The 17,070-nt window shown below is 33.1% G+C and overlaps 1 protein-coding gene across 1 annotated transcript; it reads left to right on the plus strand.

Annotated features, from left to right (window-relative positions):
• The first annotated feature begins 5,916 nt into the window (after positions 1 to 5,916).
• Positions 5,917 to 14,355, plus strand: LOC110711278 (sphingosine-1-phosphate lyase-like). Its single transcript, XM_021889661.1, has 15 exons — positions 5,917 to 6,300; positions 6,405 to 6,450; positions 9,464 to 9,615; positions 9,805 to 9,864; positions 10,632 to 10,856; positions 10,969 to 11,110; positions 11,275 to 11,325; positions 11,408 to 11,499; positions 11,946 to 12,072; positions 12,503 to 12,518; positions 12,772 to 12,879; positions 12,982 to 13,036; positions 13,126 to 13,272; positions 13,598 to 13,676; positions 13,753 to 14,355. The coding sequence occupies exons 1-15, from the start codon at positions 6,107 to 6,109 to the stop codon at positions 13,873 to 13,875; spliced, it is 1,617 nt and encodes a 538-aa protein (XP_021745353.1). The 5' UTR covers positions 5,917 to 6,106; the 3' UTR covers positions 13,876 to 14,355.
• The last annotated feature ends 2,715 nt before the right edge of the window (positions 14,356 to 17,070 follow it).

The raw sequence follows: 17,070 nt of genomic DNA on the forward strand, positions 1-17,070 counted from the left end.
ATATAATACCCACTCACATATATCTTCTTTTAAAAGGTGAAAGTTTAATTTTATTTATTATTTTTTTCAAAAGGGAATGGGAAAGAAACAAAGTTTTCCATTGGCTAAAACCTCTACAAATAAATTTAAACCATGTCGGTAGCTAGAGTGATTTGAAATACAAAGTATAAATTTAAAACGAAGTATAAATAACTAATTTTGGACGAAGAGAATACTTCATTATTGTGATAGAAAAGATATAAATTATGAGGTTAGAAAGGGACCGATCGAGCATGAATCCCTACTAGTTCACGAAAAAAATGACATACGCAATTGGTGTCGTTTAATTATACATTATTGATGTTAATTACTAATAGTATTGGTTGGGAAGGTTGAACTTGGTCACATTATCTTCGACATGTTATAAACTATATATACGTTTATGCTAATTGAAACGTAACTTTATTTTAAACTGTGTAGTCAGTATCCTCACTCTTCAGTGAGTCAGATTAATTTGTTTCGTAATAACAATTTCATAAACGCTGCATTATTTATTTGAGATAAGAGACATCATTTTACTAAACTTCTTGACTTGCTACTCACTTATATCTTGCTAGCTAATTGATTGCTTAGCTTCAAACGCATTTGTTTTCAATTCGTGGAATAACGACTTCGATCGCTTGCTTCAGTTGCTATAAACAGGGTAGTATATATCACTAGTATGTACATCAATAAAATTGCTTTATTTTAATTGCAACATGAAAAATGCATAATTTTTAGTTTTTATGGAGAAGTGAGAGATATAATGAAAATAATGACGATCCAAGCATGTCATGTGTAGAAAGGTGGAGGACATAATTGGAATAAAATAACATTGTAAATACTTGTAAGCGTTGTTGTCTGTCAAAACAAAAGATTGAAATTGAAAGAAAACGGATGAAATATATATAGAGTGTTACATATGTATCGGAGTATAATTTTTGGTAAAAATGAGAAAGGGTAAATGTTGGCGGCTTATAACTTATTAACTTGAAGATCAAATCACGTGAATTGACAATTCTAAATTGACAATTCTAATGTATGTAAATGTTAAGGTATAATTACAGTACACGTATATTAAATTCTGGTCATCTTACACGGCCGAATAGTCCATTAGTCATATAAGAACCTAGTACTCAGTAATACATTATTGATAATCACGGACTCATATGTCTTTATATTTTACTACCTTTTGTTTTTTAATTTAAAGTATAATGTTTAGATGTGATTATCACATAAAATGTCAAAAAAAGACAGAGGAAATCAGTGATAGGTTGATGCTAGAAGTAGAGCGAAATAAACAAAGGCCGAGGATGTTCTTTGGCAAAGATGTGAACTTTATATTGATATACGATGATGGAACACCGAGGACGACATTTATATGAAATGGCTATGTGTGGTTGTGCTGGTTTATTTCTATTTTCTCGCATTAAAAGTATGTTAGTCTTACTCAACAAGCATGATCTGTTAGTGTTGCATGCTTGCATCGGATTACATGCATGATATGTACATGCACCAACGTTGGAACCATTAATATGATTGTGGGTTATTAATTATAAATCTATTACTCTATACTCAAACAGAGTTCTCTCTCTCTCTCTTTTTTTTCTGATGGATTTTTCCCTAATAAATTCTATAGAGTGTTTTTTTTTTAGAAGTATTAATTTACTTAAGTAATTCATTACATTTATTTTATTATTATAAATTTTTTTAAGACTATTATTATAATTGTTTATTGTGTTATATTTTTCTACAGAAACTTTTATATTTCAATTAAAATATATATGTTTAAGATCTTTTTTAGAAGAATCCCTTAAAGTTATGACTGCTCTGAATTAATAAATAGTTGAGACCTCATAAAGACGATCGACCATAGTTGGGACTGTTGGAGTCAATTTTTCCTTTTCGTTTTTTTGCTCCAAGCTAGATCCGTCACTAGATGGAAACGTTATAATTGTTGTCTAGTCTCTATGTTTGAATTTGTTTCGAAGTCATGTTCATGCACTTGTTGGCATATTGTCCTTTATTGTAAACACGAGAAAATTTAAGATCACAATATGAACAACTTAAGAAAGGGTAAGGTAGTGGTCTATTCGATTTCGACTTCTTATATAAATAATTATCATTTTCATACATTATTCAAAACGTTTCTTATGATAATTCTATATTGAGATGACATATTATTGGTCTTTGTTGAGCATTGCTCTTATGTCACTATAGTGGAAAAAAAGGAATAAACGGACTGTCGGTGTATAGACCCAAGTTAAAAGCGCTTTGAAATTACTATAAATGTATGGCGGTTGAATTTGAATTGTCTGTCATGGAGTAATATTAATTTTATGATGCAATAGTCAAGGAAATACATTTTGGAAAATTATTGGAGGTACTATAGATAGAGACTATTGAGTCTATAGTAGTTGTTGGTTAGACTAAACATAATACATGATGATACTATAGAGATACAATCATACAATGCTAAATATAGCTAGCTACGGATATATCAACATAATCACTTCATTGGTAAAAACTTTGTTGCTAAATGGATTTAGAGACGGAAAAAAAAAAAAATTTAAAAAAGTTTGTCGCTAGATTTAGCGACCGGAAAAAAATTTCGTTGCTCATATGATTCGGCTTTGCATGTAAGGCTCCTTGAATCCCCAATCTCAAGAATTTCAATTGGTAAGAGTTGAACCCGTGACTCAAGTCACATAGTGAAACTCTTACCAACTATACCAAATACTATTTGTTTACTTTTACGCACATAATGGATAATAAGTGAAAGAAATATTGGAGACGGAATTTAAAATCCGTCTCTAGTTTAGAGACGGATTTGAAAATCCGTTTCTAGTTTAGAGACAGATTTGAAAATCCGTCTCTAGTTTACATAATTCCTCTCTAAAGTAATATTTTACATAATTCGCTTCGAAAATAATTTAGAGACGGAATTAAAAATCCGTCTCTAATTTAGCAACGAAAAACAAAAAAAAACGTCTCTAAATTTAGCAACGGAAAAAAATCTGTTTCTAATTTAGAGACAATTGTTTTAATTTCGTTACTAAATTAATTTAGAAACGGATTGAATTCCGTCGCTAGAATTCCGTTTCTATATGGACATTTTTTTGTTGGTGAAAATTATTAATCTAGAGGCACTGTACTACAAGAAAATAACCTATTCGTAACGATTATTTTAAAATTTGGTATCGATTGTAATTGATTAGGGGATTTTTATCCACCAATCACCGTCTGACAAGTGGACCAACCAGGTTCCGCCACGTGTCCTTCACGTAGGCCAATAGGAGCCTGCCACGTGTCAATCACAGATACGTCCTCTACGGACCAATTGAGACACGCCACGTGTCCACCCATGCCAAATGGGAAAACCGGCCAACAAGGCCCAATCCTGTTTAGAGGCCCGGTCAGCCCTAGGTTTACCCTAAACCTAGAGAGTGGCACGCTTCTCAAGACTATAAATACTTAATTAATCCTCATTAAAGGGGATCAAGCAATTAATCTCACCTGAAGAACAGAACAGAAACATTACGGAACACACTAATAACCGGCTGATCTCGCTAACAAAGCAGATTACCAACATTAAACTCTCTCACCTAGAGAGACCTTATTACTTTAATTTCCGCATTAATTACTCCTTAATCAGGTACTAACTTGACCGTTGGAGACGGAGCTCTCAGGAGTCTCCGTTATTTTGCAGGTACAGGCGTCCGGTTCCAGTCTCGGAATTGTAACTCTCCCGCAGGACATCAGAAGACCCCGAAACAGTAATTGCTACCAAAAAAAATCCCAACGAATGCTTATTCGATACAACATCCATCGTTACCATAGCCTTTAGTAGTGTTTTTTGCTTTCGCTGGAGTTGTTCTCATTAATCGGTACGGAAAACTACATTCAATCGTGGTGATTAAGCAATTATATTCGCTACAAATGTTGAACTCATTTTCTATAAAAAAAAAAAAAAAAATCCCTACTTATGATCTATCTAAGATTCGAACTTGCAACCTCAAGCTCAAATATTAAATGTTTTTCCTATAAGGTATGACATATTTTATGTTCTATTTATCAAACAAAATTTTTAAATCTAGTGTATAAAGGCTTTTCGTATCGATTTTTGGGTTTTAGTGGCGATTGTAACCGATATGCTTTTACATAATTTTATAAATGCGTTGAAAAAAGGTGAATATACATTATTATGTTTTTGGTATCGATTTCATATGGGTTTACTATGTCGATTGTAAAATGATACAAATTCCCCTACTATTTCACAAACATATGCGCATATTATAGCGAATGTACAATCGTTACAAAATAATCGCTACAAATTCACGTGTTTACTCAGGGATACAATAGTAAATTGATGGTGCTGACTTGTTTACTTTGCCGCATAGACATGGTACATGATGTTAACGACGTTTACTGGACACCACCATTCAAACGTCTGTTAAATTAGGGGCAAGCCCCAAATCACTTCTTCTCTCTCTCAAAACAATGGCAGGTGCAGTAACTCCGACGATAGAGGGTGTAGCAGCGATGACATTAAAATCTGTGCTGGGTAAAGTTAGCTGTGACTCTAACAATGAATGGTGGTGGTGTCCAGAACTGAATCGATCTCTCTCATCTGCATACTTTACAAGTTTACATCTTGGCCACTGTTACGTTGGCGACAATTATGTCCAAGAGCTCATCGACAAAGCTCCCCAGGTTATTAATTTCAAAGTGAAATGGTCACCCATACCCTTAATTTCACCTTTTATTTATAGGGTTTTCGTTTAATTTGGCGGCGAAACCACCAGAGATGGTGATGTCAACGGTGTCGGTGGACGATTTAATGGATGAAGCTTGGAAGGAGGAAGGTTAGCTAGATGGAGTTAGGATGTGGGCTTACGTTCTTGGTGATTAAGCAGCTGATGAAACACTAATATGAGCTGGCGGGTGTGACTAAGCACTAGATTGACATGCTTCATTGATCTAATTGATCAATTGGGGCTTGCTCCATAAAGTTTATTCGTAGTCATATTATGATTTAGGTGTCACATTATTGAGCCACATTGTATTTTTTTTTTTTTTTTTTACGAAAAATTTCCTTTACCTTGTATGTAGGTATACAAATATCAATTGTTGTCTTGTCATATTGCATTGGTTTATACCTTGATAATTTTCTCTAACATAACTACTACGAGTAACATTTTTTTGTTGAAATATCAAGAGGTCTAGATGTAAGCAGTGTTATCCTAAGGGGTGAGCAAACTAGGTACTCGGTCAAAATTTTCGGAACTAGACTCGGAATTGGTTTGAACCGGATCCTAAAGTCCGGAACCGGAATTGAAATTGGTTTAATCGGGTCCTAAAATTTAGGAATTGAAATTGAGACTGCCGGGTACCGGTTTCGGTTCTGAGTACCCACTTATGTATGTAATTGTTAAAATATAATACATATTATAAAACTTATTTTGGTCTATTTTCATTTTAGCATTTAATACTTATATTTATACATGCATTTTATTTATGTTAGGTATTAATAATACTTTTTTTTATTTTACTAACTAGATACATTTAACATAATTTAATTTTTTAAAATTTATTTAGTTTAGCATATGTTGGATTGGGTACCCAACCGATTCTAATTCAAAAAAAATTGAAAATTAGAATTGAAACCGATTACTAGATCCTTGATTTATTACTCGGAATTTTTGCTCACCCATTCCTAAGTCAAAGTCCTATCAATACTGTTAGGTTTGATTTCTTATGAAGTGGGCCTAGTTGCAAATTAGTCCATTTTTCATATGTATTACAGTACTAGTACAATTTTCAATCCTCAGTTAACTGGCTCACCACGCAATTTGACGGCCAGCACGAGTAACACACAAACACAGCAACACTTACGTCTACGCTACCAATCAGATCAACGACAAACAACAAAACATGAAATTAAATCCAATTACGTAATTATCAATCAATCGATAATGATACTCATAATAAAAAAATAAAATTAAAACAAGTGATTATTTAAGGGAGGAAGACAAAGAGAAAGTTAGTCGTCGTCTTCAACAATTCTGAGAAGCTTTGTTAATCTCAAATGGCGATTTTCTCTCTCCTAACCCATTTCCGAGCATCCGCCAACACTTTCTTGTCTCAATTCGAGCCTCTTACTGTAGTTATTGCTCCAATTTTATCCCTCTTAATTGCTGGATTTCTTCAATCTCTTCTTTCTATTGTTCAAGAAAATGGACTCAAATCCTGTCTTATTGCTTCCTTCATGTATTTGATCAAGTAATTTTTCAATTTTGCAATCTGGGTATTATTTATTTATTCATTTATTTAGGATTTTTGTTATGAATTATTTACCTTCTGGTTTTGTAATCTGAATTTTGTAGGTTGATTCCTGGTGTTAAGAGTTACGTGGATGCTGAAAAACAGAAGGTACCCATGTTTTTATTTGTGTATTTTTTATTTTCTGATAAATTATGACGAAAAGGTTGTGAGATTACATTGAATGCTGATAATTTACCATTGATTTTGCTTGTACTATGATGTTGGGAAGTAAGAATATAGATGTACCAGGCCCCATTTGAATGAATATACGAAGTATTAGTACTCGTAGAATATTATTATGTATTTATGTGTGAAATAGGACTGAATTTTAGTTTGCATTTATGTCAAAGGAATTTATTGCATTATTGCTAGTATTGGTACCACTGATTTTGTTAGTACTATGACATGAGTTGTATCGTTATGTAGTAGTTGTCCTTCCAAGTCTCCATCCAAATTGGACCTTGTGAAGTGAAAAAATAAATTGAAGTATATAGGTATTGTTTGGCAATCGACTCTTGGCTGATGGTTGGTTTATTAGCCAATTTCTCCCGCGAGTGGTTGCATTAACAGTTTGTATTAAGTGTTTAGGCTATGTTCTCCTCAGCTTATTTAAATATGTTTCAGCCAAAATAAGCTTTCTTTTCAACAAAATTAAGTTCTACTTTATAAAATAAGTTCAGCCAAAATGAGTCTAGTTATGCAAAAGTTTGGCAATAAAAAGTTAAGTTCAATGTATCAGTTGAGGAATCAGCTGGTAATATTTAAGTGGCTAGTTTTTGCGCAATACAGTGCTTTAATATATGAGAAAAGCCATCGGCTATGAAAGCTGCTCCTACTAATTTTTTCATTTTAGACTAGATTGGTTGCTAATAGGTGAAATTAGTTGTTAAAAGCAAAAAAGCCAACCTTATCATTTCCAAACAACCAGCCCATCTAATCTGCATTACTTCTAGTAAGATGTACTACTATTTGAACTTTATTGTAGTTGTGGATTGAACTTGAGCATCCCATATTAGCATTGAAATTTTATTAGCCTTTAACTTATCTAGACTTGCTTAACGTATTTCAATTTATTTTTTGTGAAATAAGTAAAAATAAGGTGAGAAGTACGCAATCTTTTCATGTAAGAAGAATTCTTATTAAAAATTATATAAGCTTATTGAGTAATTATTTGTCAAAAGTACCTGAATAGTGTTTGAAAACATTATAAACTTTGAAGTCAATGTATCCTATATTTGAAGATAAAGGTTGTATAGGTCAATTTTCTTCACATAGTAGTCTTACTAAAAGCCTTGTCCTGTTCACCTTTTTGCCTCTAATTCTGGAAAAATAAAAATGCAAATTAGCTCTCATAAAGGTTTATAAATTCATACTCCGTATAAGATAAATTTAAGAAAATTAAATTCAGATAGAGTTAATAAGGGTTTCTTAAGTTCAATTTCAACTTAAATAAGTTCTAATAAGTTCAAAAGTTTGGATATGATTTCACTTTAGTAAAAATTAGTTGAATATAATGCACCCTAATTAGTTTTATCTTGCATTTTTCATGGTCAAGTTTTGTGGGAATCACATTTATTGCTCTTAGAGGACAATAGTTTTGGGCCAAATCAAGGCTTTGTTATCCTCATTTGAAATAAAATCTCCTTGTCTATAATTTTCCAGACCTAGGTCGGTTTAATTTCCTGGTATAAATTAAAGTTTGTGTTAAGTTTCAAAATTAAATACCAGGCTAATAAGATTATTTCTGGTGAAAGTAATAAGTTCTTCACCAGAGCCTAAAAGCCACTTGAAAAAATGGTTTGTGACACATTCACCAAAACCTCCTATAAGGTTCCTGTATACAAAACACTCTAAGAAGGGTAATTTCACCTTTTAGCAACCTATTTAGTCTGTTTACTCAATAATTAAGCTGTTAAGCCTATGGCATGTGCCCTGATGTCCGGATTTGGTCAGAGGAATGTAATAAATAGAATTATCCTAAAAGTGTGATTGCAATTCTGTTAGTGTTGGGGAAGCCCAGCCTCTCGTAGTGGAAGTTGTTGCACTAATTTTACGATCAATACAATCATCCTGAACTTTTCCCCATCTTCTTCTTCATCCTCTTACTTCTCTGCAGATTTTCTTCTCTCCTCATCCATCTTATCTCTGTCACTATTAGCATCTAATCCAGTTTATAACATGGTTAAATGTGGATCAAAAGGGTATTAGCTTAATCTAACTTTCTTAATGATGATGGTTAATCGTTTATTAATTGATTCATGATCAAATTTTAATTGTTAATCAATATTCAAAGTATATCGCTAAAATGTTTATAAATTTTTTATAATGAACTATATAATATAACATTTCTATTAGTTTTATAAATGTTTTCCGAGAGAAAGTAATGTCAAAGAACGCTTTTGCAGCGTGTGTACTTGGTATAATCACTGATTCCCGCTGAATTGATTCAGGGTTATTGCAGCATTTATAAGATGTAAATTTGAGAACTGTCACACTAGCGTCATCATATCTAGATATTTTGAGGTTTGAACTGGGCGCTTTGGATTGTCTAATTAGTCAAGCTAAGCTTTCTACTACTCTACTAGATGTTCAATGGATACAATATTTAACACAACCCTCTAGCTAATCATGGCTTCTTCAATCAGGGGGTTGGGGATAGGGGTATTGATATGATCATATGATGAAAATTAAAGATCAGGGGGTTGGGGATAGGGCTATTTTCCTGCTTGAAATCTGTGTCGTTCTGCTCTCCCAGCTGAAAATTGTTCTGTAGTTCTTATCGCTTACTAATTTTTATTATTATAAGGTGTTACCACTTAAAAAATTTATTCTGTATGGTAGAAATGGAAGATTGAAGTTTGAGCTCAGTGAACCAACATCAGTACATTATAACCTTAGATTTCCTGCCAGTACTCTTAGTAATATCAGATTTCATCACACTGGCATTCTTTAATGTGTAACAAACCTTTGTGGTCAATTTATATGCTGTGCCTTTTCTTTCATATGCTCTACTCTTTGATGATTGTTAGTTTGAATCTATTGGGTGCCCTTGAAAGCATGTTAAAAAAACTAGTGATCACATTTTTCAGGGAGTTTAATTGTTCCCTTTTTTTGCTCTCAGGTTGTAGATAAGATGCAAGCAGGTAATAAATCTAAAAGAGATAATTGGAGAACTGAATTACCAGCTACTGGCTTTGGAAGTAGAGTGATTGAAATGATGAAAGAGGAAAAGCAAAAGGATGCTGCTTGGCAAGGCAAATGTTCGGGTACAGTGTATGTTTGTATCTTTTATTTGTGATGCACGTATAATTTTAGTATAGAAAGAGAAGATAACATTTTAGCAAAACTAATCATTTTGATATCATGGATTTGGGATGGATTTATTATTTTATACTTGTCCAATTTAGACTGTAATTGTATCAATCTTACACCCTGATGAACTTCTAATGATATTTATTGCAGATACATAGGAGGAACAGAGGCTGATGGTCATTTTTCCTTGATAAATGAGGCATGCTCAATGTAAGTAGTGAGCTGAATCTATTTAAATTATCACATTATTCTCTTGGAAACATCCCTGTATTGCACATCTAAGAGTCTTTCTAGTCAATTTTGTATGCCCTTGGAAAAATTGGGCTGCACTTCCAAATGTTGTTTTGGTTCATCTTCATATTTGAGTGTCGTCCTCGTTGATTCATTTTCCTCTATGCATTTTATGGTTTCATTTGTTGGTGTTCTCCATTTTTTCATCTTTGAGATTAATTTCCGGTCATTGTTTGTAGAGCTGAGCCAGGTGAGAGAGAAAGAAAGAGACATTGGGTTAATCTTTCTGCTGAACTTTCTTTTATGTGTTCATTGGCTTTAACATTTTTGTGTGTGTGTGTGAAAATTATGACTTTGAAACAGACGTTTTAGATTTCCAAATTTAGTATTTCCTAAGAAGATAATCCATAATATAGTAAATGGCATCCAAATGTTTAACAGCTGTTAAATTACATCTAATATAGTAAGTTAAAATCTTGAGAGTTTTTAACATTGAATCTATATGATTAGACTCTATTATTTGATCCTAATAATGCTACTTGTGTAATAGGAAAAAGGCTTTCCTGTGTCAAATTAGAAGTTTCTTGTAGAATTGAGAAATGCTATTCTGAATTTCTGATAGCTTTACGTAAGTCATAAATCATAATGTGACACAATGCCTACCTCTACCCATAAGCTGCAAAAGATTTTCAGTCTAGGGTTTTATTAAACTTTCTTTTGGTGCTAATACTGTCATTCTCTGCCAGGTTTGCACATACCAACCCATTGCATTTGGATGTTTTTCAAAGTGTTGTGCATTATGAGGCAGAAGTAGTTGCGATGACAGCTGCAATGCTTGGCAGTAAAGATAAGGCTTCTGGAGGTCAAATATGTGGAAATATGACTTCAGGAGGCACTGAGAGTATACTACTGGCCGTCAAATCTTCACGTGACTATATGAGAACTAAGAAGGGAATAAAAAAACCAGAAATGTATGTGTGTGTGGCATTTCTTCTAAATTCCAATTCGAACAGAATTTGCCTGGCCATTCATAATAAATAATAATAATTGACAGAAAGTTCCCTACTTTTCTGCTAAGTGTAGGATTATCCCTGTATCAGCCCACTCAGCATATGATAAAGCTGCCCAGTATTTCAACATTAAACTTTGGCGTGTTCCTGTGAACAATGAATATCAGGCGGATGTGAAAGCAATTCGACGTTACATCAACAAACATACCATCTTGGTAAGGGTCAATTTGTATAAATTGTTTCTTTTAGCAACTATAATATTCTAGTTCTGCTGAAGATTTGTAACTCTGTTGATTGCCTTGCTGTTGCTTAGTTGCATGTGAAATTTTGAAAACTTTGTTTGTGTGCTAACTTGCAAGTTCACTTCGTTGCCTTCTAGATTGTTGGATCTGCACCTGGATTCCCACATGGCATTATTGATCCCATCGAAGTAAGTATATAGGCTTTTTTTAAACCATCAAAATTCAAGGCTTTAGTTAGGCATATACTTGATCTTAGTTTTCTTTTGGTAGGAGCTTGGCAAATTAGCTATGAGCTTTGGGGTCTGTTTCCATGTTGATCTTTGTCTTGGTGGATTTGTTCTGCCTTTTGCACGTAAACTTGGGTATGGATACTTTCTTATCCTCTATTGTGTCTATTTTAATTTGAAATGGGTATAAATACTTTGTTATCCTCTATTGTGTCTATTTTAATTTGAAATGTTCTTTTTACTATCATTTGTTGAACTACTTGGCTATTTATGCAAGAGGTTTTGGCATTTGACACTTCTCTCTGTAATCTAAACCTGGTTGGATCTTTTTCCAACTGTGCCCTTTAGTTTTCAGCTTATGAGATGTACTAAATGATAACTGCTATAATCTCACTAGTGAAAAGCTTGGCATAGAATTTAATATGGTCCAATTTGATTTGACGGTGTTAATTAGTAATTTCTGTCTTTTAGATTATCTCTAAGCAGTTACTGGAACTCGTTGACAACAATTAGGCATCACTTGTTTGTCGATGGTTATGTTTGGGAGCTCACAAACTTATTAATGTCTAATGCTGTTTCAGTTATCCGATTCCACCTTTTGATTTCTCCGTCCAAGGAGTTACGTCAATATCTATTGATGTACACAAATATGGCTTGGCTCCCAAAGGAACCAGTACAGTTCTCTACCGAAACCATGAAATCAGGAAGGTAATATTGATTGTCTGCTTCTGTTGTCATCCTGAATCCCTCTTTTTCTTGTTATTTTAGGTATCTTCCCCCCCCCCCCCCCCCCTGATATTGTGGAATTTATTTTCTTATCTGAGTAACTTCCCATTTTAAAGTGTCATTTCCTATACAATAATATTAAAAAAAAATATTTTAACTAAAGGTTTCATTTCAATCAATCAATCAAAGCCTTAATCCCATAAGTGGGGTCAGCTACATGAACCAAAAGGGTTCATTTAATAAAAAAAAAATTTGTTCTTATTCTGTCTGGAGTGCTGACAGACTGCAAAGGTAGTAAATGTCTAACTGTGCAACAGAAAAAGTTTGCTTTCTCTTGTGCTTTTTAAATGGAGGAATACTAACTATAATGTGTGATTTTATGCCTTCATACCCTGTGGCGCACCTCAAACAGCATCAATTTGTTGCTGGTAAGTCTATATTAGTAATTATGTCAATGTTTCTAAATCTGTGTTGAACATTTTGAAAAATTTACATCAGAGTTCACTCAGCTAAAGTCAGTTTCCAGTCATTTTATGGCTCTTTTGGAATTTGGATTTTGAAGATTGAACTTTGAACGAACCTGTATTGTCATTAGCTGTAGTGTCATCATATTTTGGTTAAGGTGCAAATTGTTGTGCCTATCATTAGGAAATTCTGATCACATGCTTGTTGCTATGGCAGTAACCGAGTGGTCTGGTGGTCTTTATGTATCCCCAACGATTGCGGGGAGCAGACCTGGGGGTCTGATTGCTGGTGCATGGGCAGCAATGATGTCTTTGGGAGAGGAAGGTAAGTAAACAAGACTACTTTCTTATTTTGAGCTCCCAATTTCTTCCGAAATCTGATTTCCTTACATTGTAATGCAATATAACATTTTCCTTGAAATTACAGGGTACTTGGAGAATACAAGACAGATTATGGATGTATCAAAGAAGATTCAGGAAGGGTTTGTGTTCTTTTATTAGCTAACTTCTCCGTTTTAGTTGTACGCTATATATCAGCACCATTATTTGACTAGAATTTTTTTTTCATCAGAATAAAGAGTATTCCGGAGTTATATGTTGTTGGAAGGCCTGACATGACTATAGTGGCATTTGCGTCCAACGACATTGATATATTTGAAGTTAACGACCTAATGTCATCCAAAGGTTGGCATTTAAATGCCCTGCAGAGACCCAACAGGTAGGTCTTGAGTTATCTTGTCCTTGTCCACTCTCCAGAATTGGATAATCTTATTCAACCTCGGTTAATTTTATTCCAAAATAATCACCTGTTAAGTCAGGAAAATCCCAATTGCCCCCCTCGAGATACCCAAAATCCCTACAAAAAGGTTAGAGGGTGATTTGACTCCTATTACAAAACTTCTAAACTGAAATATCCCCTATTGTTTGATTACTTCTAGTTGCATCAGGAGGCACAATATAGATTTACTATAGCTTAATTATACAGAAATGTGGTTACAATTTAATAACTAACCTTTTCTTCTCAAATCATTCACGTGTACCAGCCTGCATATCTGTTTGACCCTTCAGCATGTATTGGTGGCTGATGACTTCTTAACGGATCTGCAGAAGTCTGTGCGAACTGTAAGTTCTTACCAACTATATTTGACACCTTAGAGCTTAGTGATAATAATTAACATAACGACTGTTGAGCTTTCAGGTTAAAGAAAACCCAGGTCCAATCAGTGGAGGACTTGCTCCAATATATGGTGCTGCTGGAAGAATGCCAGACAGAGGAATGGTACAGGAATTGCTAGTGAATTTCATGGACAGCTCTTGTTGATATACCCTTTGTTAGGCTTCTGTTGCCGTTATTTGATATTGAGATTTTAAGTTTGCCATTGCTTCTTAGTTATTTCGCCTTGTATAGTATGAAAAGGTGGATTGAATGTTTTTGGGATACAAAGAAGTTTCCAAAAACTTTGTGAACCATCGCCGTATAGGTTTGAACTCAAGCACTTTGTGAAGGACAAGGCTTCAAGACTTTCATGGAGAGGATGGAATGATTATCATACTAATTTTATCAACCACAATAAACATCTTTTAACATTGTATAGTTAAGTATTATTCCCTTGGAGAATGCTCAGTGTTTCATACAAAGCTGAAATAATTGTTGTATGATGCTTTCAAGACTCAATATTGTAGAGTATTGTGATTTGAATGAATAACTCTTAATTCAAATTAAATGTACAACCATTTGTAACTCCATTTACTTGGTGATCTCTAGAGAAATAACTAAGATGCAAATAAGTGCATTATATATCATGTTTCAAAAAAAAAAAAAAGTGCATTATATATCAAACTTTCTCCATGTTTTTGGAAATGCTTGTGCTTGACCTTATCTAGTTATGTGAATTTTTTTATTTTTTTTGACAATCTATTATTCCTTCCGTCTCGTAATAATTGCAACATCTTATTTTTATGTCCGTTTCATAATAATTGCAACACTTCTTTATTTGGTTAGGACCTACTATAATTTTATTAATTATCTCTCATGCTAATCTTATTTTCACAAATATTTTAATATTTTTCTCTACTACCAACTTTACTTACACTTTTTTTTTTATTATTATTATTTCTCTCTCATACTAACTATACTTTATATCATAAAAAATTTGCCCACTTGCATTATTTTATTAAAGCGTACAACTCTTGTACAAGCCTACTCTATATTTTTCTTAAATTATGTGCACATCCTACTGTTGTAATTATTATGAAATGGAAGAAATACGTACTTTTTTGGGGTGAAATTGCGTACTTTAATATACACCTTATACACTTTTATGTCTGTATATAAGTCACATATATGTCGTCCATTCATTCATCTTTTTTTTTTTTTTTTTTTTTTTTTTTTTTTTTTTTACAGTGGTGAAAAAGATAGAAACATTATCAGCCACACTTCCTACAACTGACTGCTAGGAAGTGTGCTTTGTGAACATTGCTTCTATCTACCTTAATACACGCTACAAAGTCCCTAGTGCAAGCCTCGAGGAGGATATCTTTGACTATGCTTCTCAGTTCATCATCTGCTTTGGAGGGTTGTTTTAATGCTCGGATGACAACTATTGAGTCAGACTTGATCACCAGGTTGGAGCAATCCCTTGGAACCTCCTTGATTGCCCTTAAAATTGCTAATCCCTCTGCCTGGCTGGGAGATACTGCATATGCTCTCGATGCCCCTTGTAGTTGCTGAGGGCTGTTGTCTATTCATTCAATTAGTGACTTGGTATACATCAATGAATGACCCAAGTGTATGATACACGCTTTGTGAACCCAATTGTAAATTATCCTTACAAGAGTATAGGTCTTGTTTGGCAATTGACTGTTGGCTGTTTAATTTGGCTTGTTTGACTGGTTGTTTGTAGTGGTTGTTTGACCATTTGTTGTATGTAAATATGCTTGGTAAAATCGGTTGTTGGTTGGCTGTAACTATGTTAAATGACTTTAAAGGACATTATTATGTGTTCTTATTCATTTAGTATCAGCATTATTAATTACTATTACAAATCACTAACTATTAATTATTAATTACTAACTACTAATTATTAGGTACTAATTACTAATTGTTAATTACTTTGTTATTAAGTACTAAAAATTATTATTAAGTATCACTAATTACTACGGAGTAATAGTTATTAATCATCAATAATTAATAATTAATCATTAATTTGTAATTATTAATCATTAACTATTAATTATTAAATATTAAAAATTATTAGTTATTAGTTATTAATATTAATTATTAATAAAGCCAAAACCAAAAGGCTAGTAAGACTAGCTTTTTGTCTTTGGCGAAAAAGCCGTTTATCAAGCATGTTTTTTTTGGCTGTTTGACAAAAAAAAAGGGTAATGATATATGTAGCCCTTAGGGCTATATATAAGCAATAAATATACTTCCTAAAATGGAATTAAGTTGGGATTTCATGATAAAATCACACGCAAATCGGTGTAATAAATATTAATTTATCCTTAATATTTCCTTTTTAGCTTCTTATCAAAAAAAAAATAAAAAAAAAAACCCAAAAACCAATAAAAAAGAGTTGGTCAAAAGCCATTACATGGCCTATGTATCGAGCAAACTCAAGTTCTGATTTTACATTTTGCAAAGAGAAACCTCTTCAATCTCAACTTAAACTAAACTTTCAAATGCTCACGCTTCTTCCCGCCAGAATATAGTTTTATATATAGAAAAGCACTTCGGTGGACTCTCGAACTCTTCCTTCCTCAATTAAATGGCGTAAATTTTCAGTTTAGAGAACTGCAATTTTCCCGATCAAATGAGGAGAGAGAAAAAGACGGAGATTACTGTTCATCAAAGCATCGAAGTTTTCCAAATTTCAGAAGAGATTGGTCGATGGTAAGACAATAATAGCATCATAGCAACACTTCATTGATTTGCGTTGATTAATTTTGCCCTAGAAATTTAATTTTATGATTTGTGTAATTTATTGCTATGAATTAATTTGTGCTGGTTAATCACATTAATCAATCTTAATGCATCATTGTATTAATTTATTTTTGTTTGCAAGAATTTTATTACCACTGTATTTGATTAGCTTGAGAGCGATTAATTTTATAGAATTACTCATTTTTTTGCCCTAAGAATTGTTCTATTTTCAGTTTTGTAAGGATTTTGAGGCTCGTATTAGATGATATTGAGCAATAGTACTTAGTTATAATGATTTCTGAAATGACGACTTCACCTAATGTCCTATAGATTATATGGATTGAGGAGCAAGTCGAAACATGGTGAATTATAGCCTATATAGCCATATAGGAAGGTTAATCATGTATTGGTGGTGTGGTGTTTTATCTATTAAAGATAACGAGCAAATGGAATAAGTACTGATTCATGGAGTTTTTGAAAATTTGAAGTGGCTTATAAGTTTTTGTGTTTTTCAAATTAGCGTAGATGATTGAGGAAAAGAGTGTATCCTTCATCTTACTCCTTCCCCGCTTTTAAGTGATTGTTTGACTA

This window comes from Chenopodium quinoa, unplaced genomic scaffold (genome assembly GCF_001683475.1).
Source record: "Chenopodium quinoa cultivar QQ74 unplaced genomic scaffold, ASM168347v1, whole genome shotgun sequence".
Taxonomy (NCBI): Eukaryota; Viridiplantae; Streptophyta; class Magnoliopsida; order Caryophyllales; family Amaranthaceae; genus Chenopodium; species Chenopodium quinoa.